General features: G+C 43.0%; 1 protein-coding gene across 3 annotated transcripts in view; it reads right to left on the bottom strand.

Annotated features, from left to right (window-relative positions):
• The window catches only part of LOC120020131 (transcriptional repressor p66 alpha-like), a 42838-nt gene extending 20248 nt beyond the window's left edge, over positions 1–22590 (bottom strand). For all 3 annotated transcript variants that reach the window (XM_038963596.1, XM_038963597.1, XM_038963598.1), the window contains exons 1-2: positions 22436–22590; positions 1390–1908 (exon numbers count right to left, since the gene is read on the bottom strand). In XM_038963596.1, the coding sequence (XP_038819524.1) occupies positions 1390–1904 (515 nt within the window). In that variant the 5' untranslated portion in view covers positions 1905–1908; positions 22436–22590. The remainder of the gene's footprint in view (positions 1–1389; positions 1909–22435) is intronic.
• Between the last annotated feature and the right edge of the window lie 3018 nt (positions 22591–25608).

The raw sequence follows: 25608 nt of genomic DNA, 5'->3' as shown, positions 1-25608 counted from the left end.
TGAGTAATCGCTGTTCTGATGTCCAGAAGCTGTTTTGGTCATAAGAGACGGTAGCAGCAACATTATGTACAAAATAAGTTACAAACAATGCAAAAAAACAAACAAAATAGCACAGTTGGTTAATAAGAGCCCGTAAAACGGCAGCCATCCCCTCCGGCGCCATTATTCTTTACGCTGCTGCTACTGTTTATTATCTATCCTGATTGCCTAGTCACTTTTACCCCTACCTATATGTACACACAGTATTACCTCAATTACCTCATAACCCCAGCACATTGACTCGGTACCGGTACTCCTTGTATATAGTCTCGTTATTGTTATTTTATTGTGTTACTATCTTTTTTGTTGTTGTTGCAAATTGTCATACATCTTAACTCTGCATTGTTGGGACAGGGCTCGTAAGTAAGCATTTCATGGTCAATTCTACACCCATTGTATTCGACACGTGACAAATAAATTTGATTTGATTTGTTAAGGAGTAGCAGTGTTTGTATTGGAAGGCTACCAGTTTATATCTGTTCTCCTGGGTCTAGAATCTTCTGTGGGCTTGCCAGTTGCCGCTAGTCTAATGACATTCTGTTTGAGTTTGATCAGCATCAATGAAATGTGGATTGCTGTAAACCTTTATGGATATGAATAACCCAGTTTAGATTGGAAAATGAAAGTTAAATGTAGAGCAAATGATGAACTCTAATGAGACAGATTGTCAATCCTCAGAAGTGGGCATTACAGTACGCAGCCTTCTCCTCCTCGGGGTTTAGCACCTTGAGAGTATGTGTGTGTCGCCCCATTACCACTTCCTGTGGATTAATCACTCATCCAAAGCAGGTCACATGACCCTCCACTCAGGCATCATCACGTGACCCTGCCTCTCACGCCGCCCCCCCCCCGTTCCTTCCACAGTGGAAACCATGGCAACGGCTGGTTGGAACCGGTTGGTGACAACACAGGCTTCATTTTGTGGAGGGGAGTTTTAGGGTTCAGGTGGTGACAGGGGAAATGGAGGGAGGGCCAGACACTGGAAGTTTTGAAGGACAGTTTTCTTTTGAAAAAAAGTATTAAAAAACTGCACCCCCCCCAATAGTAGGTACTCCGTTCAATAAAAGCAATTTAGATTACAATTACAAAATCTTCTTAAAAGAGTACTCTCATTGATCTCACACTATGCCCCCCCCCCCCCCCACACACACCAAACAGGTTTTAAACACTTGACTTCCGTCAGAACCGAATTCTAAAACTAACTAAGTTCCAACTTGAAACTACTTGAGTAGTCAGGGAAACTGACCTCAAGTCAGTTTTGAATGACGCAGAGTAAATGGTACTAGAACTATAGTAAAAGGAGCTGATCTCACATCAGTTTTTAGGATAATAAATACAGTGTGGTCTCACCCTCTAGAGGTGCTCATGTCCAGCGCCTGCTCTCTTGTCTGGACCTCAACTTTAATGGTAGCCTTCACCTCCGTTGCCGTCATCATACCACTAGCCACCATCGGTTCCGACTTCACGGTCCTGTTCCGCCCATCTAGAGGCACCTCACTTTTCACCCTGACCTGGTCGCTGTGGTCATTCCTCTCAGTCCGGTTGTCTAAGCTCGGATCTGACCATTTCGGGGCCCAGTCCCGCTCTGGCTCCTTTGCTGGTTTAGATGGTAACACTAGCGATAATTTTAACTTGGGTAGTTCTGGTGCCTTCTCAGGCTTGACCACATGTTTAAACTGGTCTAGGTCATCTTTTGTGGTTTCGGGTTGTGGTTCCGGTTTAGTTGAGCTCTCATCATCCTGGTCTGGAGCTCCAGTCTCTGCCCAGTCTAGTTTGGGCTTCTTGCAGTCAGACTCAGTGGGAGGGACTTCTCTCCCTAGCGCCCTCTTCTGACTGCGCGTCTGGCGAACAGCCTCCTCAGACATCCCCCTACAAAGAGACAGAAGAAGAAGACTTGGTCAGACATTCACTTGAATAGACAAAGCTGACATCAATAGACAGTAAAGCATATAGCCTTGGACCAGGATGGGTATAGCTGACCTCAAATCAGTTGTAAAACATAAAGTCTATAGAACTTGGACAGGCATAGCTGACCTTGAATCCATTTTTAGAGATAAAGCCCAGCTGACCTTGAAGCACTTACTGAGGACAGAGGCAAAACACAACGCCAGATTCAGTCCCTCTCTATTAAGCTAGCTAAGTGGGCACCAGATGTTGTCCTGTGGGACAGAATGGAGACAGACGTACAGTAGCTAGTTCTCTCTCCTTTGCTCTCCCTTGTCTGTCAATGGGACCGATGGCTATGGGATTGGAACACACATGACCACCTTGGTGCCCACTACCCAGATGCTAGCGGGTCTTAATCACTACCTCCCGTTTATACACACACACACACACACACACAGAGGAGGTGCCAGGAAACAAGAAGTTGAGAGACTTGACAAGACTGAGACAAGACTGTCTGTAGGAGATACTCCGAGACTAATCACAGTCATACAGTAGTGTGAGGAGTTGTGTCCTGCGTCACACATGTGGACTGGGGTCCCACTGCTGTCCTCCATAAATAAACAGAACACTCACTCACTCAGGCCCCTTGTCTGCCCAGTGACGCACGGCAGGAAGCTACGGCTTCGGGAAAAAAAACTGCCACATTAACCCTTTCACCACCCTCCTTTTTCCTTTTCTCAGAATAGGGTAGTTATGGCGGCAAATATGCAGCACACACTGCCACACTCATTACTGTACCTGGGCCACACACACGCGCTCACACATCTCATCTGATAAAAGAAAGCTGACTCAAGTTTTTTTTTTTTTTTTTCCCAACCTCTCTGACATCACTGAGGCACACATGACCCTTCCCAGGATTCATAGGGAGACACAAAGCACTTTTTCTAAGAACCAGTCTAAACCGGTTGGCGAGTGATTGTGTGTGTGTGTGTGTGTGTGTGTGTGTGTGTGTGTGTGTGTGCGCGAGAGAGGCTAAAGCAGTTTTTAACCCTTTGAGGGCCGAAACGGAAACTCAGTTTCTACACTAACAGACGCTTGTATAAGGGATAGGGAGTGCGAGAGAGGGGGGAGAGACGAGAGGAAGGGGGAAAGAAGGGGGGGGGGGGGGGTTTGAGGGAGGTAGCGTTCCAAAACACACGTCTGCCGGGAAGATGAGGGAAGAAAAAAAAGAGAGAGGGAGGGAGGAATAAAACGCCCAAAATACTGAAGGACACTCATGTCTGCTGCTGTCAAGACTACAACTAGAACTTTTCTGTCGGCACTAGGCAGTAGGGCCTACAAGGCACAGGTCTGGGATCAGCTCACCCTCCTCAAATCCTAAGCTCATCTATTAGGGCACAAAACTAACTTTCGATTAGATTAGTGTCGAAAACTCATTTGATGCTCCCTGACTGTCTATGAACGTAGCTCCATTATCATTTCTACACAGTTTGGTTTCAGTCATTTTAAAGTATATTTAGTTCATTTCCCACACCTGGTTTAAAGGCTACTTGATCCTATTGTTACAGTGAAATGTGCAGTGTCACTGTCTATAGAGTGTAGTGGAAGTTGACCCTATCAGCAGCCGGTCCAAGGGCAGTTCAGCTTTTTAACAGGCAAGGTCAGGATCTGAATGACTTAATGGCAGACATGTATCAGGTTACATCTCTATGGAAGCTCACACATCCACCAAGATGATAGATCCATCAGAAAGCTCTCCCCCTTCGCTACACACAGGAAAGGGAAAGAGGGATACCTAGTCAGTTGCACAACTGAATGCATTCAACTGAAATGTGTCTTCCGCATTTAGCCCAACACGGGGGGCTACCATAATCGACATCCACGTCTTCGGCGCCCGGGGAACAGTGGGTTACTGCCTTGCTCAGGGGCAGAATGACATTTTTACCTCGTCAGCTCGGGGGAATCAATCCAGCAACCCCAACGCTCTAACCATTAGGCTACCAGGTCTACATTGGCATGATCTTCATCATCACCAACATCATCATCACCTTTGGTAGTTGACCGCTGGTTCTCTTATACAACAGTTATCAGCCAATAACAACACACAATCAGGCCTCTGCACAATAACCTAACGTAGCAGGCATCTTCCCCCACAGTGACAGTACGTACATACCAAAACCAGAAGCCATGGATTAGAGGCAACATCCGCACTGAGCTAAAGTGAAATGTCAGAATAATAGTAGAGAGAATGATTTATTTCAGCTTTTATTTCTTTCATCACATTCCAAGTGAGTCAGAAGTGTACATACATTCAATTAGTACTTGGTAGCATTGCCTTTAAATTGTTTAACTTGGGTCAAATGTTTCAGTTAGCCTTCCACAAGCTTCCCACAATAAGTTGGGTAAATTTTGGCCCATTCCTCCTGACAGAGCTGGTGTAACTGAGTCAGGTTTGTAGGCTTCCTTGCTCACACACGCTTTTTCAGTTCTGCCCACAAAATTTCTATAGGATTGAGGTCAGGGCTTTGTGATGTCCACTCCAATACCTTGACTTTGTTGTCCTTAAGCCATTTTGCCATAACTTTGGAACTATGCTTGGGGTCATTGTCCATTTGGAAGACCCATTTGCAACCTAGCTTTAACTGCCTGACTGATGTCTTGAGATGTTGCTTCAATATAATCTACATCATTTTCCATCCTCATGTAGCCATCTATTTTGTGAAGTGCACCAGTCCCTCCTGCAGCAAAGCACCCCCACAACATGATGCTGCCACCCCCATGCTTCACGGTTGGGATGGTGTTCTTCGGCTTGCAAGCATTCACCTTTTTCCTCCAAACATAACGATGGTCATTATGGCCAAACAGTTCTATTTTTGTTTCATCAGACCAGAGGACATTTCTCTAAAAAGTACGATCTTTGTCCCCATGTGCAGTTGCAAACCGTAGTCTGGCTTTTTTATGGCGGTTTTGGAGCAGTGGCTTCTTCCTTGCTGAGCGGCCTTTCAGGTTATGTCGATATTGGACTCGTTTTACTGTGGATACAGATACTTTTGTACGTGTTTCCTCCGGCATCATCACAAGGTCCTTTGCTGTTGTTCTAGGATTGATTTGCACTTTTCGCACCAAAGTACGTTCATCTCTAGGAGACAGAATGCGTCTCCTTCCTGAGCGGTATGACGGCTGCGTGGTCCCATGGTGTTTATATTTCTGTAGTATTGTTTGTACAGATGAACGTGGTACCTTCAGGCGTTTGGAAATTGCTCCCAAGGATGAACCAGACTTGTGGAGGTCTACAATTTTGTTTCTGAGGTCTTGGATAATTTATTTTGATTTTCATATGATGTCAAGCAAAGAGGCACTGAGTTTGAAGGTAGGCCTTGAAATACATCCACAGGTACACCTCCAATTGACTCAAATTATGTCAATTAGCCTATCAAGAAGCTTCTAAAGCCATGACATAATTTTCTGGAATTTTACAAGCTGTAAAATAGTAAAAACTATAGTTTGTTAACAAGAAATTTGTGGAGTGGTGGAAAAAACGAGTTTTAATGACTCCAACCTAAGTGTATGTAAACTTCCGATTTCAACTGTGTATATAAAAACTAAAATTTAAATAAATAAATCGGCCGATTAATCGCTATCGGCTTTTTTTGATCCTCCAATAAATTGGTATCCGCGTTGAAAAATCATAAAATCGGTCGACCTCTAGTCTGTAAGCTGTTATTGTCTTAACGACCGTTCCACAGGTGCATGTTCATTAATTGTTTATGGTTCATTGAACAAGCATGGGAAACAGTGTTTAAACCCTTTACAATGAGGATCTGTGAAGTTATTTGGATTTTTACGAATTATCTTTGAAAGACAGGGTCCTGAAAAAGGGACGTTTATTTTTTTGCTGAGTCTATTTATCTCTCCATGGTTGCAGAATCTTATCTATTTATATTAACTTTCTATTGAAATGAATTGTGGTATGTTAATTTATATATTTTTAGATGTGAATACCAAGTATGCCTACTTCACCATCCGCCCATTTTATTGGTAACCTACAAGGTAGTGTAAACACAGTATTTGTTAACGATCCAATACGTAATATGGTACACTTGTCATAATTAGGTTTTAATCCACAGAGGCTAGAAAAGTGATCAAGATCTTCAATGATACTGTGCAGGGATCCAGATTGCGTATTTAAGAAAAAAAATAGAGTCATCGGCATTCATTGACACTTCAGTTTTTATCCCTTGGATTTCTAACCCCTTGATGTTCTTGTTGGATCTAATTTTAATAGCTAGCATTTCAATGGCTATAATAAATAGATAGGGAGACAACGAACAGCCTTGTTTTTCTCCTCTTAAAAGCTCAATATTTTCTGAGAAGTAACTATTATTTACATCTGGGGTTGCTGTACATAACTTTAACCCATTGTATTAGAGATTAAACTGCTATGAAGACCAGGCCTGGTATCTTAGATGTTTCATAATGTTCAATTGTTTCAAGTAATTCTCGTGTATTATCTCCAATATATCATCCATGTAAATTAACCTGTCTGATCAGGATGAATATCTGGTAAAACCTTTGCTATGCATTTCGCCAGGATTTTTGTATCACAACATTGAAGTGTTAGAGGCCTTCAGTTTTTTAAATGGACTGGATCTTTATACTTAGCACCTGGGTCCTGTTTAAGTAGTAATGAAATCAGACCTTCTTGCTGAGTACCTGCTAATAATGGATCTTTTTTTATTTAACCTTTATTTAACTAGGCAAGTCAGTTAACTTCTTCGGGGTAGGGGGCAGTATTTTGACGTCTGGATGAAAAGCATGCCCAAAGTAAACTGCCTGTTACTCAGGCCCAGAAGCTAGGATATGCATATAATTGGTAGATTTAGATAGAAAACACTAAAGTTTCTAAAACGGTTAAAATGATGCCTGTGAGTATAACAGAACTGATATGGCAGGTGAAACTCCGAGGACAAACCATCCAGGATGCTTTTGTTTTAGTTCACTGTTTTCAATTCGTTTTCTATGGGAAACTAGATTTCTGAGGCACCTGGTTGCAGTTCCTATGGCTTCCACAAGATGTCAACAGTCTTTAGAAATTGGTTGATGTTTTTCTTTTGAGTAATGAAGACGTAGCCCTGTTCAGACTGAGTGTCAAGCCAAGTGGACTCTCTTGTTTGGGGCGCGCGACCTGGAGCTCGCTCCACTTTGATTTTATCCGCTATTGAACACAGTATATTCCGTCTTAAATTGTATTGATTATTTACGTTTTAGGATACCTAAAGTTGGATTAGGAAAGTTGTTTGAACTGTTTGGACCAAGTTTACAGGTAACTTATTAGATAATTTGTAGTCATGTTGGGCGAGTTGGAACCGGTGTTTTTCTGAATCAAACGCGCCAAATAAATTGACATTTTGGGGATATAACGAAGGAATTTATCAAACAAAAAGGACCATTTGTGATGTTTATGGGACATTTTGGAGTGCCAACAGAAGAAGATTTTCAAAGGTAAGGCATGAATTATATCGTTATTTCTGACTTTCGTGTCGCACCTCCCTGGTTGAAAATGATTTGTTATGCATTTGTATGATGAGGCGCTGTCCTCAGATAATCGCATGGTTTGCTTTCGCCGTAAAGCCTTTTTGAATTCTGACACGGCGGCTGTATTAACAAGAAGTTAAGCTTTATTTTGGTGTATTGCACTTGTGATTTTATGAAAGTTAAATATTTAAAATAATTTAATTTGAACTTTGCGCTCTGCAATTTCACCGGATGTTGTCGAAACAGCCGTAACAGGTTATCCTCAATAATGACAAAACTAAACTAATTGTGTTTTCTAAAGCAAGAAATAGACCTCTGAACCTATTACTACCTGTCAGGGCAATGAGATTGAGACTGTAACCTCATATATATCTTGGAATTTTAATTGATGACGGCCTCTTTTAAATTGCATATTCAACAACTTACAAAAAAATTGAAATTTGAAGTTGGGATTTTATTTTAGGAGTAAGGCCTGTTTTTCTTTTGAAGCCAGAAGGAGGCTAGTATCAACTACATTTATGCCTATACTAGACTATTGGGATATTTTATATATGAATGCTTCCGCTCAGTGTTTGAGATCAATTGACACCCTTTACCATGAAGCATTGAGATTTATTTTAAAACTGCAAAACCCTTACGCACCACTGAACTTTATATACCGGGGTTGGCTGGCCTTCTCTAGTCAATCGTAGGCTCAGTCACTGGTATACGTTTATTTACAAAGCCATTTGGGTTTAGTACCATTTTATTTGGGCATTTTTATTGTTCAGAAATGTGGTGGGTACTCTCTTCGTTCGCAGGACTTTATCCTGCTAACTGTTCCAAATGTCCGAACTGAACTTGGTAAAAAGGGCTTTTATGTACTCCGCGCCATTAGCTGGGAACGCCTTACAGAATACTTTTAAACTGGAAGAACTTGTCCCGATTGGTGTTTTTAAATCATTGATGAAGGATTTTGAGGCTGATTCCCTGACCTGTCAAAGTTTTTAAATTTGCTGTTTTATTGTTATACTCTTGTGAATTCTATAGTTTTTTTTACTAGATTACCTGTAGTTTTTCATGTTGTCTGTCTGTAATTGTGTAATGACTTGGTGCTGCCTATCTTGGCCAGGACGCTCTTGAAAAAGAGATTTCAAATCTCAAATGAGCCCTTCCTGGTTAAATAAAGGTTAAATAAATAAAACATTTTTTTTCTTAAATACAGCTTCATAAATCCGTTCAAGCTCTATTATCGGATGATGACAAGGGTGGGGATCAAATGGATTGGTTTGACCCAAAAATGATAAGGTTTGTTGAATTTATGGATAAATGGGTTGGTGATGCAAAAACTTTGGTCACTGAACATCACCCTGAAATAGATGCCGATGACAGTGCGTCAAAAAACTCTAGGAGATCCTCAAAGGCTTCCTCCACAACTTCAACTAGGATAAGGGATGGCCCTCTTGGCCAAGGCAGAAGCACTCAGAAGCAGAAATACTAGCTGAGCTAAATGACAAAAAGGAAAACCTGGAAATGCAAGCCCATCTAATGCCAAAGTAAAAGTTCTGGAAGAACATGAAGATTCCTTACAAATGGGACCAAAGACACAAAAGGATTTGCATGAACGTATATCATGAGGAGTCCAGAATAATGAGGCCTCTTAGAACCCTGGAAAAGGTCAATCCGTCTTCTGTGGAGAACTCACCAGAGGAGGATGAAATGTACACTAGTCCTCGCCTGAACCCAAAGCGCAGTCAAGATGTATGGCCTAGGAGTAGCCACCAGCATATATCTTCATGGCCAACAGGTGGCACCAATATGCCAAACAATTCTGAGCAGGTTATATTTGCTGCTGTTCTACACAGACAAAGCAAAGTGACTGAACTCATTGTCAAGCAGCAAAGGTTGTCACTACTTCCTGTCAGAGAAATTCCAGTCATTCATAAGAGCCTTTGAGCACAGTATAGACAGCAAAGCTGACAGGAGTCAAGACAATATTTATTTCTTAGAGCAATATACAAATGGTCAAGCAAGAGAACTAGTCTGCAGCTGTCATCATATGGAAGCTGGGGTGGGTTACAGGGAAGCTAGGAGGCTATTAGAACAGCATTTTGGAAGTGAAATGATAATATCAACTCCTTACATGGAGAATTGGGCTGGTCTGCCATTGAAACTGAGGATGGTAATTGTATTTATTTAATTTAACTAGGCAAGTCAGCTCTGCACACATACGCACTTTTCTTGCAAGGATGCTGCAATGCTATACAACATATTGGATTTATGGATTAAATGAATAGCACCTCAAACATGAGAATAATCCTTTTAAAATGACCATTCAAACTTGAGATCTGTAGCCTGTGATATTCAAGAATGAACTAACCAATGAGCTTGTTTCAGAAACCTTGTGCTTTTCATTGAGGCAGATATCCAGCTTTAGCTTTGGTTTGAGAGTTTGGGTTTTGGAGTTCTGTTCCCAATGAAAGGGTCTTGGATATCTGCCTCTCAATGAAAAGCACAAGGTTTAGCCAAAGTACAATCCATGGAAAATAAAATAGACGAACTACGATCACATATATCCTACCAACGGGACATTAAAAACTGTAATATCTTATGTTTCACCGAGTCGTGGCTGAACAACGGCATGAATAACATACAGCTGGCGTGTTTTAAGCTTTTCGCCAGGACAGAACAGTGTCCTCTGGTAAGACAAGGGATGGCGGTCTATGAATATTTGCAAACAGCTGGTGCACAAAATCTAAGGAAGTCTCGAGCTTTTGCTCACCTGAAGTAGGGTATCTCATGATAAGCTGTAGACCACACTATTCACCAAGAGAGATTTTATCTATATTCTTAGTAGATGTCTATTTACCACCACAAACCGATGCTGGCACTCAATGAGGTGTATACGGCCATAAGCAAACAGGAAAACACTCATCCAGAAGCGGTGCTCCTAGTGGCCCGAGGACTTTAATGCAGGGAAACTTAAATCCGTTTTACCTCATTTCTACCAGTATGTTAAATGTGCAACCAGAGGGAAAAACTCCAGACCACCTTTACTTCATACAGAGACACGTACAAAGCTCTCCCTCCATTTGGCAAATCTGACCATAATACTATCCTCCTGATTCCTGCTTACAAGCAAAAACTAAAGCAGGAAGCACCAGTGACTCGGTCAATAAGAAAGTGGTCAGATGAAGCAATGCTTCATACAGGACTGTTTTGCTAGCACATATGTTCTGGTATTCTTCGGATGGCATTGAGGAGTACACCACATCAGTCACTGGCTTCATCAATAAGTGCATCGATGACGTCGTCCCCACAGTGACTGTACATACATACCCCAACCAGAAGCCAGGGATTACATGCAACATTCACAATGAAAGCTTCCGCTTTCAAGGAGTGGGACTCTAAACCGGACGCTTATAAAAAAAAATCGCGCTATGCCCTCAGACGAACCATTAAACAGGCAAAGCATCAATACAGTACTAAGATTGAATAGTACTACACTGGCTCCGACGCTAGTCGGATGTGGCAGGATTTACAAACTATAACAGACTGAGCTGCCCAGTGACACGAGCCTACCAGACCAGCTAAATTACTTCTATGCTCGCGTTGAGGAAAGCAAAATTGAAGCATGCATGAGAGGCATGCATGAGAGCATCAGCTGTTCCGGACGACTGTGTGATCACGCTCTCCGTAGCCGATCTGAGTAAGACCTTCAAACAGGTCAACATTTATCATTCATAAGGCCGGGGGGCCAGATGGATTACCAGGACGTGTACTCCGAGCATGCGCTGACCAACAGGCAAGTGTCTTCACTGACATTTTCAACCTGTTCCAGACCGAGTCTGTAATACCAACATGTTTCAAGCAGACCACCATAGTCCCTGTGCCCAAGAACACTAAGGTAACCTGCCTAAATGAGTACCGACCCGTAGCACTCACGTCTGTAGCCAAAAAGTGCTTTGAAAGGCTGGTCATGGCTCACATCAACACCATTATCCCAGAAACCCTAGACCCACTCCAATTTGCATACAACCCCAACAGATCCACAGATGATGGAATCTCTTTTGGAGATTGCAGGAGATTCCTGGACAAAAGGAACACCTACGTGAGAATGCTATTCATTGACTACAGCTCAGCGTTCAACACCATAGTGCCCTCAAAGTTCATCACTAAGCTAAGGACCCTGGGACTAAACACCTCCCTCTGCAACTGGATCCTGGACTTCCTGACGGGCCGGCCCCAGGTGGAAAGGGTAGGTAACAACACATCTGCCATGCTGATCCATAACAGGCGGGCCCCTCAGGGGTGCGTGCTTAGTCCCCCTGCACTCCCTGTTCACCCATGACTGCATGGCCAGGCACGACTCCCACACCATCATTAAGTTTGCAGACAACACAACAGTGGTAGGCTTGATCACCGACAACGATGAGACAGCCTATAGGGAGGTGGTCAGAGACCTGGCAGTGTGGACAACAGGAAAAGGAGGACCGAATACGCCCCCATTCTCATCGACTGGGCTGTAGTGGAGCAGGTTGAGAGCTTCAAGTTCCTTTGGTATTGACTTCACCAACAAACTAACATCGTCCAAACACACCAAGGCAGTCGTGAAGAGGGCACGACAAAGCCTCAGTAGACTGAAAAGATTTGGCATGGGTGCTCAGATCCTCAAACAGTTCTATAGCTGTACCATCGAGAGCATCCTGACTGGTTGCATCACTGCCTCGTATGGCAACTGCTTAGCCTCCGACCACAAGGCACTAAAGAGGGTAGTGCGTACGGCCCAGTACATCACTGGGGCCAAGTTTCCTGCCATCCAGTACCTCTATACCAGGTGGTGTCAGAGGAAGGCCCTAAAAATTATCAAAGACTCCAGACTCTCTCTGCGACCGCACGGCAAGCAGTACCGGAGCACCAATTCTAGGTCCAAGAGGCTCCTTAACAGCTTCTACACCCAAGCCATAAAACTGCTGAACAATTAATCAAATGGCTACCCAGATTATTTGCATTTGCCCCCCCACTCCCTCTTTTACGCTGCTGCTACTCTCGGTTATTATCTATGCATAGTCACTTTAAATCCACCTACAGTTGAAGTCGGAAGTTTACATATACATAGGTTGGAGTCATTAAAACTCGTTTTTCCAACTACTCCACAAATTTCTTGTTAACAAACTACAGTTTTGGGAAGTCAGTTAGGACATCTACATTGTGCATGACACATGCAAATTTTTCCAACAATTGTTTACACACAGATTATTTCACTTCTAATTCAGTGTATCACAATTCCAGTGGGTCAGAAGTTTACATACACTAAGTTGACTGTGCCTTTAAACAGCTTGGAAAATTCCAAAAAATTATGTCATGGCTTTAGAAGCTTCTGTTAGGCTAATTGACATAATTTTGGTCAATTGGAAGTGCACCTGTGGATGTATTTCAAGGTCTACCGTCAAACAACTCAGTGCCTCTTTGCTTGACATCATGGGAAAAATCTAAAGAAATCTGCCAAGACCTCAGAAAAAAAATTGTAGACCTCCACAAATCTGGTTCATCCTTGGGAGCAATTTCCAAACGCCTGAAGGTACCACGTTCACCTGTACAAACAATAGTACGCAAGTATAAACACCATGGGACCACGCAGCCGTCATACTGCACAAGAAGGAGACGCGTTCTGTCTCCTAGAGATGAACGTACTTTGGTGCAAAAAGTGCAAATCAATCTCAGAACAACAGTAAAGGACCTCATGAAGATGCCGGAGGAAACAGGTACAAAAGTATCTATATCCACAGTAAAACGAGTCCTATAATCGACAACCTGAAAGGCTACTCAGCAAGGAAGAAGCCAATGCTCCAAAACCACTATAAAAAAGCCAGACTACGGTTTGCAACTGCACATTGGGACAAAGACGGCAATTTTTGGAGAAATGTCCTCTGGTCTGATGAAACAAAAATAGAACTGTTTGGACATAATGACCATCGTTATGTTTGGAGGAAAAAACGGAAGGCTTGAAACCCGAAGAACACCATCCTAATCGTGAAGCACGGGGTGGCAGCATCATGTTGTGGGGGTGCTTTGCTGCAGGAGGGACTGGTGCACTTCACAAAATAGATGGCATCATGAGGCAGGAAAAGTATGTGGATATATTAAAGCAACATCTCAAGACATCAGCCTCCCGGGGGGGCGCAGTGGTCTAAGGCACTGCACCACCAGAGTCTCTGGGTTCGAGCCCAGGCTCTGTCGCAGCCGGCCACGACCGGGAGGCCCATGGGGCGGCGCACAGTTGGCCTAGCGTCGTCCGGGTTAGGGAGGGTTTGACCGGCAGGGATATCCTTGTCTCATCGCGCACTAGCGACTCCTGTGGCGGGCCGGGCGCAGTGCACGCTGACCAGGTCGCTAGGTGTACGGTGTTTCCTCCGACACATTGGTGCGACTGGCTTCCGGGTTGGATGCGCGCTGTGTTAAGAGGCAGTGCGTCTTGGTTGGGTTGTGTTTCGGAGGACGCATGGCTCTCGACCTTCGCCTCTCCCGAGTCCGTAGCGATGAGACAAGACAGTAACTACTAACAATTGGACACCACGAAATTGGGGAGAAAAAGCGAGAAAAAAAATAATAATCTCAAGACATCAGTCAGGAAGTTAAAGCTTGGTCACAAATGGGTCTTCCAAATGGACAATGACCCCAAGCATAGTTGTGGCAAAATGGCTTAAGGACAACAAATTCAAGGTATTGGAGTGACCATCACAAAGCCCTGACCTCAATCCTATAGAAAATGTGTGGGCGGAACTGAAAAAGCTTGTGCGAGCAAGGATGCCTACAAACCTGACTCAGTTACACCAGCTCTGTCAGGAGGAATGGGCCAAAATTCACCCAACTTATTGTGGGAAGCTTGTGGAAGGCTACCCGAAACGTTTAACCCAAGTTAAATAATTTAAGATCAATGCTACCAAATACTAATTGAGTGTATGTAAACTTCTGACCCACTGGGAATGTGATGAAAGAAATAAAAGCTGAAATAAATAATTCTCTACTATTATTCTGACATTTCACATTCTTAAAATAAAGTGGTGATCCTAACTGACCTAAGACAGGGAATTTTTGCTAGGATTAAATTTCAGGAATTGTCAAAAACTGAGTTTAAATGTATTTGGCTAAGGTGTATGTAAACTTCCGACATCAACTGTACATGTACATATTACCTCAATTACCTCGACTAACCGAGGTGCCCCCGCACATTGACACCGTACCGGTACCCCCTGTATATAGCCTCGCTACTGTTATTTTACTGTTGCTCTTTAACTATTTGGTATTTTAAATTTTAACTTTACACTTATTTTTCTTAAAACTGCATTGTTGGTTAAGGACTTCTAAGTAAGCATTTCACTGTAAGTTCAGCGCATGTGACAAATAAAATTTCCTTTGATTTGAATAAATGTTTTGAGGAAAACATTACTAATGTTGGAAAAAACAGTCTTCCTTATGTTGTCACCCAGAGTCACATTTGTTTATTTTGCAAGCTATAGCACAATATAAGCCACACTGCTTCTTGACACACTGCTCGCTTAACCCGGAAGCCAGCCACACCAACATGTCGGAGAAAACACCATCCAGCTGGCGACCGAAGTCAGCTTGCAGGTACCCGGCCCGCCACAAGGAGTCGCTAGAGCACAATGAGACAAGGAAATGCAATGTGACACAGCCTGGGATCGAACCCGGGACTGTAGTGATGCCTCAAGCACCACCCGGGAAGCCCTTCAGTTTTTTATTTTTAATACATTTGCCAAAATGTATAAAAGTTTTTGTTTCATCATCATAGGGTACTGTGTGTATAGTTTTTCCCCTGAACAATTTAATCAATATTAGAATAAGGCTGTAACATAACAAAATGTGGAAAATGTCAATTGGTCTAAATAAAGGTATATACCGTATTCTTTATATAAATAAAGGAATATACTGTATTCTAGTCATTGAACACTGGTCACTATAATAATGTTATATACAAAACACACCACGATATGTAGATATTTATATATATTATATGTACATATATTTATATTCCAGCCTCTGATATTTCTTAATTTCAGTAGAGCACAGCACAGCAGAGAAGGGTAGACTTTAGTACTTGTACTTACTGTATTGTACTGTACTGTGCTCACTGTACAGTATGGTGCTGTACTGGTCTGTATTCGATACTGTGCTATCCAAACATCAATGATGGGTTTGGATTTGGTCCAGTCAGTCTGTGGACGTTAACATCCAGGCCAGGGTGGACTGACCAAATGTTAACTATATTTCAACTCGGTTGGTACTCAGTGGGTGAGGATGCTGGTTACACTAAATGTAAAGAGAGGAGGCTCATGGGAAGGTGTCAGTAAGATCCAGGAGAGATGACACACACACATACACTACAGTTCAAAAGTCCGGGTCACTTAGAAATGTCCTTGTTTTCCATGAAAACGTACATGAAATGAGTTGCAAAATTAATAGGAAATATAGTCAAGACGTTGACAAGGTTATAAATAATTATTTTTAATTGAAATAATAATTGTGTCCTTCAAACTTTGCTATCATCAAAGAATCCTCCATTTGCAGAAATTACAGCCTTGCAGACCTTTGGCATTCTAGTTGTCAATTTGTTGAGGTAATCTGAAGAGATCACCCCATGCTTTCTGAAGCACCTCCCACAAATTGGATTGGCTTGATGGGCATTTCTTATGTACCATACAGTCAAGCTGCTCCCACAACAGCTCAATAGGGTTGAGATCCTGTGACTGTGCTGGCCACTCCAATATAGACAGAATACCAGCTGACTGTTTCTTCCGTAAATAGTTCTTGCATAGTTTGGCGCTGTGCTTTGGATCATTGTTCTGTTGTAGGAGGAAATTGGCTCAATTAAGCGCCGTCCACAGGGTTTGGCATGGCGTTGCAAAATGGAGTGATAGCCTTACTTCTTCAAGATCCCTTTTACCCTGTTCAAATCTCCCACTTTACCACCACCAAAGCACCCCCAGACCATCACATTGCCTCCATTATGCTAGACAGATGGCGTCAAGCACTCCTCCAGCATCTTTACATTTGTTCTGAACTCATGAATGTTCTTCTTTGTGATCCGAACACCTCAAACTTAGATTCGTCTGTCCATAACACTTTTTCCCAATCTTCCTTTGTCCAGTGTCTGTGTTCTTTTGAGCATCTTAATCTTCTATTTTTATTGGCTAGTCTGAGATATGGCTTTTTCATTGCAACTCTGTCTAAAAGGCCAGCATCCCGGAGTCGCCTCTTCACTGTTGACGTTGAGACTGGTGTTTTGCGGGTACTATTTAATGAAGCTGCCAGTTGAGGACTTGTGAGGCGTCTGTTTCTCAAACTAGACACTAATGTACTTGTCTTCATGCTCAGTTGTGCACCGGGGCCTCCCACTCCTCTTTCTATTCTGGTTAGAGCCAGTTTGCTCTGTTCTGGGAAGAGAAGAGTACAAAGTGTTGTACGAGATCTTCAGTTTCTTGGCAATTTCTCGCATGGAATAGCCTTCATTTCTCAGAACAAGAATAGACTGATGAGTTTCAGAAGAAAGGTCTTTGTTTCTGGCCATTTTGAGCCTGCAATCGAACCCACAAATGCTGATGCTCCAGATACTCACCTAGTCTAAAGAAGGCCAGGTTTATTGCTTCTTTAAATCAGCACAACAGTTTTCAGCTGTGCTAACATAATTGCAAAGGGGTTTTCTATTGATTAATTAGCCTTTTAAAATGGTAAACTTGGATTAGGTAACATGCCATTGGAACATGGGAGTATTGGTTGCTGATAATGGGCATCTGTAAACCTATGTAGATATTCCATTTTTTTTTATCTGCCGTTTTCAGCTACAATAGTCATTTACAACATTAACAATGTCTACACTGTAATTCTGATCAATTTGACATTTTAATGGCCAATATTTTTTTTGCTTTTCTTTCAAAACAATAAGGACATTAATAAGTGACAAACTTTTGAACGTTAGTGTTTGTGCATGTGTACACACACACACACACACAGTACCAGTCAAAAGTTTGGACAACTACACATTCCAGGGTTTTTCCTTTATTTGTACTATTTTCTAAATTGTAGAATAATAGTGAAGATATCAACACTATGAAATAACACATATGGAACACTGTAGTAACCAAAAAAGTGTTAAACAAATGAAAATATATTTGAGATTCTTCAAAGTAGCCACCCATTGCCTTTGCTTGCTTTGCACTCTTGGCATGCTCTCAACCAGCTTCACCTGGAATGCTTTTCCAACAGTCTTGAAGGAGTTCCCACATATGCTGAGCACTTGTTGGCTGCTTTTCCTTCACTCTGCAGTCCAACTCATCCCAAACCATCTCAATTGGGTTGAGGTCTGGTGATTGTGGAGGCCAGGTCTTCTGATGCAGCACTCCATCGCGCTCCTTCTTGGTAATATACCCCTTACACAGCCTGGAGGTGTGTTGGGTCATTGGCCTGTTGAAAAACAAATGATAGTGGGACTAAGCGCAAACCAGATGGGATGGCTTATCGCTGCAGAATACTGTGGTGGTCATGCTGGTTAAGTGTGCCTTGAATTCTAAATAAATCACAGACAGTGTCACCAGCAAAGCACCCCCACACCTCCTCCTCCATGCTTCAAGGTGGGAACCACACATGCGGAGATCATCCGTTCACCTTCTTTGCAGCAATTCAACCATGAAGGCCTGATTCACACAGTCTCTTCTGAACAGTTGATGTTGAGATGTGTCTGTTACTTGAACTCTTTGAAGCATTTATTTAGGCTGCAATTTCTGAGGCTGGTAACTAATGAACTTATCCTCTGCAGCAGAGGTAACTCTGGGTCTTCCTTTCCTGTGGCAGTCCTCATGAGAGTCAGTTTCATCATAGCGCTTGATGGTTCTTGCGACTGCACTTGAAGAAACTTTCAATGTTCTTGAAATGTTCTTGATTGACTGACCTTCATGTCTTAAAGTAATGATGGACTGTCGTTTCTCTTTGCTTATTTGAGCTGTTCTTGCCATAATATGGACTTGGTCTTTTACCAAATTGGTCTATGTTCTGTATACCACCCCTACAACACAACTGATTGGCTCAAACGCATTAAGGAAAGAAAGAAGTTCCACAAATGAACATAAGACACACCTGTTAATTGAAATGCATTCCAGGTTACTTCCTCATGAGAGAATGCCAAGAGTGTGCAAAGCTGTCAAGACAAAGGGTGGCTACTTTGAAGAATATCAAATATATTTTTTATTTGTTTAACACTTTTTTGCCTACTACATGATTCCATATGTGTTATGTCATAGTTTTGATGTCTTCACTATTATTCTACAATGTAGAAAATAGTAAAAATGTAAGAAAAATCCTGGAATGAGTAGGTGTGTCCAAACTTTTGACTCGTACTGTGTATATAAACTCAGCAAAAAATAGACATCACCGGCAACAACGACGCCTATGGGCACAAACCCACCGTCGCTGGACCAGACAGGACTGGCAAAAAGTGCTCTTCACTGACAAGTCGCAGTTTTGTCTCACCTGGGGTGATGGTCGGATTCGCGTTTATCGTCAAAGGAATGAGTGTTACACCGAGGCCTGTACTCTGGAGCGGGATCGATTTGGAGGTGGAGGGTCCGTCATGGTCTGGGGCGGTGTGTCACAGCATCATCGGACTGAGCTTGTTGTCATTGCAGGCAATCTCAACGCTGTGCGTTACAGGGAAGATTTCCTCCTCCCTCATGTGGTACCCTTCCTGCAGGCTCGTCCTGACATGACCCTCCAGCATGACAATGCCACCAGCCATACTGCTTGTTCTGTGCGTGACTTCCTGCAAGACAGGAATGTCAGTGTTCTGCCATGGCCAGCGAAGAGCCCGGATCTCAATCCCATTGAGCACGTCTGGGACCTGTTGGATTGGAGGGTGAGGGCTGGTGCCATTCCCCCAGAAAAGTCCGGAAACTTGCAGGTGCCTTGGTGGAAGAGTGGGGTAACATCTCACAGCAATAACTGGCAAATCTGGTGCAGTCCATGAGGAGGAGATGCACTACAGTACTTAATGCAGCTGGTGGCCACACCAGATACTGACTGTTTTTTTTTATTTTGACCCCCACTTTGTTCAGGGACACATTATTCCATTTCTGTTAGTCACATGTCTGTGGAACTTGTTCAGTTTATGTCTCAGTTGTTGAATCTTGTTATGTTCATACAAATATTTACACGTTAAGTTTGCTGAAAATAAATGCAGTTGACAGTGAGAGGATGTTTCTTTTTTTGCTGAGTTATATATCAAAAGCCTTTACTTACATTTTTCAACCATTTTACATCTTAAAAATAAGTATCTAAGCCTTCATTTCCCCAAAATATATACTCTTAGCATTCATTTTACACCCATTTTGATATGCTCCTATGAACTTCACGTTTTGGTGATCATGGGTCCTTTTACATTAAAATGCCCATAGGCTATATCTACATTGATTGAAAAAATATGACATGTTATGTTGTGCTCCTAACTTGTTAAAGACCCAGTCAAAAACGTGATTGTCCTGTGTTTGATATATATTTCCACACTATGAAGTTGGAATAATACTGTGAAATTAATGATGCCCTTTTAGTGTAAGAGCTCTTTGAAAAGACTGCCTGAAATGTCAGCCTGCTTAGGCCTGCCAAGTGATACAAAGTCTCTACTCTGCTACTCTCCATCCAAGTTCATATTACAATGTGCCCAGAATGTCTCACTGGCAATGTGAGGACAACTATAATTATAGTGAATAGCCTAGTGGTTAGAGTGTTGGGCCAGTAACCGAAAGGTTGCTGGATCGAATCTCGAGCTGACAAGGTAAAAATGTATCGTTCTGCCCCTGAGCAAGGCAGTTAACCCACTGTTCCCCGGGCACCAAAGATGTGGGTGCCGATTAAGGCAGCCCCCCGCACCTCTCTGATTCAGAGGAGTTGGGTTAAATGCGTTAGCCACATTTAAGTTGCATAACTGACTAGGTATCCCCCGTTCCCTATAAGGTCCTCTTGATTAAAGAAGCCCCCGTCAGAGAAGAGGCAAAGCAATAGATTGGACTCTCGCCAAAATCTGTCCAAAATAAGCCCAATGCGTTTCTATGGGCTTATTTTGAACCTATGCTTGTCGCCTGCCTTCCTGCCTTTGGGACAACGACTCCCATTGCTGGGGCGGAAACCTGAGCATCTTGTCATTGTATACAGATCTCTGCCTCCATTAGGGTGCTTATTAATGCAACCATGTGATAACACATCGCAAAGAACCCCCAAAGCGATTGCTCTGACGAACAAATGATTTGACCATTCCAGAAGCTCTCTTTCGTATTACTCTAGAATCCCGAAAATAAACCAATCAGCACTACAGCAGGCAGATAGCCTTATCATGCAAACCATTTTCATATGCTAATTGTTGAGAAGAAAAAAAACAGGAACCAAGCGTACTACTTGGTTACACATAACTAGGGGCCTGAGTATTTCCTGACTATGTGACCTGAACAGGAAAAACTAAGGACTCATACCCAGAGGCTACTCTTAGCTGACACTCTCTGGCTACAAGAATCCTCTGCGTGATTGGCCTATAGTTCACCAACCAAAGTGAGCCCGAAACTGACATAAGTGAACAAAAAAGCACATTTTTAAAAAAGCACTTTCCGAGCAGCCGAAAGAAGACTGGACACAACTGAGGTGTATAGGAACCGGTCACTGACAACTGAACACAACTCACTGAATCTGTGCATGCCTTACAATACAGTGACTGGCTCAGCTACTTTTGCACTGCATCAGCCGACTCATACCGCTAGGCAGGAGAGAAAGTGTGTGTGAGTTTGTGTAAATGTGTGTGCGTTCAGCTTTAAGAGGAGGAAGACCATGGTCGTTGCAGAAGTAGGAAGATTACCAAGGACTATTTTGATACAGTAGAACACTGGCAGCCTGTAGGGTTAAGTGCCACGACTAGGGCAGGGGCTCAGACCAAGGCACCGTCCACCATTACGCCACCGTCAAACCCACATTAACCATCAAAATTCCCGAACACGCAAACTCCCCCCTTTAAAAACTAAACACAGCCCACGCTGTATTCTGACCGGCGTCACGTTCGACCACAACATGTTAGCTGCCAGCTAGCATAAATAATACCAATGAATTATTATTGGCCACCTTGCTATCTTAACGTTACTAGCTACCAGTACCTGTCCAGTTATTTGCCCCAAAAAGTGAAACACCAACACGCAGTTCACGAAACCACAACTTGGTGCATTTAAGTTACATGAAAAGCTCAAATTGAACTATGGTAGCGACGTTTTTTGTATGACAAAATAAACAACAACCAGGTACCCGGACCTACGATAAAGCCAATCAAGTAACTTACTAACCTAACGTAGCAGGCGTAAAAGAAACAAGTAGCTACTAGGACGTTAGCTAGGGCTAGCTTGCCTTCGTTGGGGAGAATGTGGCCAGAGGAAAATGTAAACTCCAAAGCCTGCTAAATGTATTCGCTTTCTACTTAAATAATAGTATAACGTATTACATGTGTTAAGTAGTTCGTGATAATGAATATTCGCACTGGCAAGCCATCTACCTGGGTTGACAAAAAAGAAAACTAAGTAACTAGCCATGTAACAAAGTGCTGCTCTAAAAATAATTTGAACTCCCAGTCCACGACAATCCAGATTGACAGTCTCTGTTCGATCAAGCCCATTCTAAAATTATATTGGCGAAGTGAAATTAAAATACGAAATATTGTCAAACTATGTGTGGACATAACAATAAAGCCTGGAGATGCAACTTCTATAAACGTATGAAGCCCGTTCCCAACCGTAAGCGCTTTCATTCTGCGGAGAAGTGCTACTTTTCAACAGCCCATCAGTTTCTCTATCGTCACAGATAGGTGGAGGAAGAGGAGCTGGCTCTCGATAAGTCCAAATAAAAGGCTTCCCTCAATCCACTTCCCCCAAAAAACTTCGGAACATCTCAATCAACTTACTCGGTCGATTCGACAGCGATCCGTCGACTGCGCTTCGTCCAAGGTATTTAGGGTGACAATCTGCTGCAATTATTCGATGTATTTTTTTAAAATTCAGGGTATACCCTGTATCTTTTCTGCCCTCCCCGCTACCGCCTCTGTTGCCAAATAATGCGCTTCTCAACACACATGGAGCTGCGGCGTCACCGCAGCGGGCATGCGCCCTTCAACACGCCAGGGGGACCCAGTGCATATCTATAACCACTGACCATCAAGGGGCAAAGCAGCACCAACATGCCAGGGTCCCTAGGTCTTGTGGTTGCTTCTTGCCTTCAATACCTGTAACAGGATCCGACTAGCTTTTGAGCCTACAATGGCCATAGTCAGAACTTTAATAGGTAGAACTGATCCCAGATCAGTTGCCATAGGCATGGGTCTGAGGAGCCCTATTCACATGCACAGTGATCGAGGCCATATCCCCTTCTCTCTTCATAGCAGGTCAGAAGATAATACAGAAGCAAACTGTCTCTACATCAGCAATATCATACCATCGTGAATAGCCTGCCCTTGGGCATGTATGATTGAGACCCCACCCTTGGTGTAATGTTCAATTTCAGTCTTCTAATTTAGTTCATCTCCAAATGGGAAATGACAACAGCTCACCTAAATGCATGCTCTGTGTGAGAGGGAAGTGGGGAGATGTGAGTTTTTAGGTTTCCTCTACAAACAGATATTGGATCAGCTTAGTTTACCTTGCTCTGCCCAAATGCTAACCATACTGACCTTAGACCAGTGTCAACTTCATCCTACTCCATAGTACTCAGGGGGGTGAAGTGGTGAGATAGATACACCAAAGAGCAGGGGGACCGGGAGAGGGATACTCAAAAAGGGAAATTCAAAGTGAATGCTTTATCAGCTAACTGTCCTGCTGTTCATCCCAAAAGACACAACAAGGAGGAGCAGGATGAAGTTGCCATAAACACTGATCTGAGGTCAGTTTTGTGTTTCCCCTCCTTAATGAAGGCATCAGGGAGCCTCGCGCTTAAGAGCATTGGACCTGTAACCAAAAGGTTGCTGGTTTGAATCCCTGAGCTGACTAGGTGAAACATCTGTGTGCCCTTGAGCAAGGCACTTAACCCTAGTTGCTCCTGTAAATCGCTCTGGATAAGAGCGTCTACTAAATGACTCAAACGTAATAGACGTTATAGATTAGGCTGTGCCTATGGGTAACTCATACCTGGAGAACATAAGGCCCCTGATATATCCTGTAAGCTGCAGGGTAGTCTTATCTTGGCCCTAAGTTACTACACACATCTCTATCATCTCTTCACAGGTTCCTGTGTCTGCTAGTGTCAGAGTAAAGCCCTGTTGCTTGTTTATAATGCAGTGAATGGGGCCGTTCTCCCTTTGCCCGAATGATGTCAGACCTCTCCACTCTGCCATCTCTGTTTGCCTGGTCTTTCCTTTCTCGTGAACAACCAGCATTATAGTCCTTGAGGCAATTGTGTGTGCTATGCTTTTGTGCCCGCCCCAGTGACGGAGCGTACATTTTATGTACTTTTGTCCAGCTCAAATTCTGTAACGAACCGTATATGACACTCCGTCGCTCCGTTTGCGTAGAGTACTTAATGGTGGGATTTATCTATGTAGCATTAGGCTGAGACAAAAGCCTACAGCCCCCCAGGACTAGGAGCAAAGAGTAGGATATTACTATAGAAGACTACTGCAGACATTCAGGTTGCTTCTTTGTTCTGGTCTCTCAGTGAGAAACTACCTACTGCAGTCCGAGAAGCGACCCATCCATCGAAGACTGGATACCACGCTCTTCAGACAGCAACTGGGTTTCTATAACACTCTCAGCCCTCCTCCTAGCACTATCGCGTCATTACATTTTTTGTCATTTAGCAGATAATCTTATCCAGAGCGACTTACAGGAGCAGTTAGCGTTAAATGGCTTGCTCAAGGGCAAATCGACAGATTCGGACCAGTGACCGTTCGGTTACTGTCCCAACGCCCTTAACCGCTAAGCTACCTGCTGTCCTGTCATACGACTTTATTTCCCATACACTTGTAAGTTTGTAAATGTAGTAATACAATGGAAGTGTTGTGCTTGTGATGTAAGTTTGTTCATGCCATGGCCCCCTTTTATAAGTCCCCTTACATTCCCTGACTCCCTCTCGCTCTCTAACTCCCTGTTTTTTTTCTCTATTTTACAGTAAGCATTAGTGAGAAAACAGACCACATTCATTATGCGTCTTTCATAAAGACGTGAAAATGTGAATGAATGCTCTCTGCTAAATATTCATCAACCACAACACATTATAATGATCAATCGATAAGAACACAGAACCACGTCCTAATTTCAGATTCACACTGCGTTTCTTTCACTGTGGCCTGGTCAGGACTGTGGCTTCTCTACTCTCCCTGCATGAGGTAATGGCCACCAGTAACAACATGACAGCTTCAACTTAATTCCCATGAAGTACTATAACAAAGCACAAAGTAGCTGTCCCAGTCACGATCAGCCCCACTCACTATTTGGCAGGAAGTGGCTTCCTCCTCATAGCTTTGCTAAGACACCTATTACCTAATAAGTATAAATGGCTAGTATCACACTCACAACAGTCTTTGAATCTCTCCCCCCTCCCCTTCTTTCTCTTCCCAAGCTCATCTCTTTTCACTTTCGTCTTTCAAAAACCATTGGAGGGTAAACATGTGCATTGAGATGAAGCAGATTCTATGTGGGGGTATTTGTGTTTTTCTCCTGCCCTTTCAGTAGAGCTGTCTGAGGGGGTAGAAGTGGCCTCTACACTCTGACACAGGTTCAGATATCTTGTCATCTCCCTAACAGTTAAGATTTAGATCAGGGGTAGGGTAGTTAGATCCTAGGCCTGTGGTTAAGTGCACTTTCTACCTTACGCTGCGGTGTCAGTCTCGGCTCTGCAAATCAGACAAAGAGAATGATGTGACTGAGTCTCTGAAGGACCGATATCCATAACTGGCTCATGTTCGCTCGAGGTAGAAGATGCCTCTAACTACAGATGTAGGATCAGTGTATGCCACCACAACCCTAGCCATAGTAGTATGGCGCCACTGGAGCAAATTAGGGTTAAGTGCCTCGCTCAAAGACACCGACAGATTTTTAACCTTGATGGCTCGGGTATTCCAACCAGCAACCATTCACTGCGGGTTAC

Source organism: Salvelinus namaycush, chromosome 25, assembly GCF_016432855.1.
Source record: "Salvelinus namaycush isolate Seneca chromosome 25, SaNama_1.0, whole genome shotgun sequence".
NCBI lineage: Eukaryota > Metazoa > Chordata > Actinopteri > Salmoniformes > Salmonidae > Salvelinus > Salvelinus namaycush.
The sequence above is the reverse complement of the archived record's forward strand: the minus strand, read 5'-3'. Positions and strand labels throughout refer to the sequence as shown.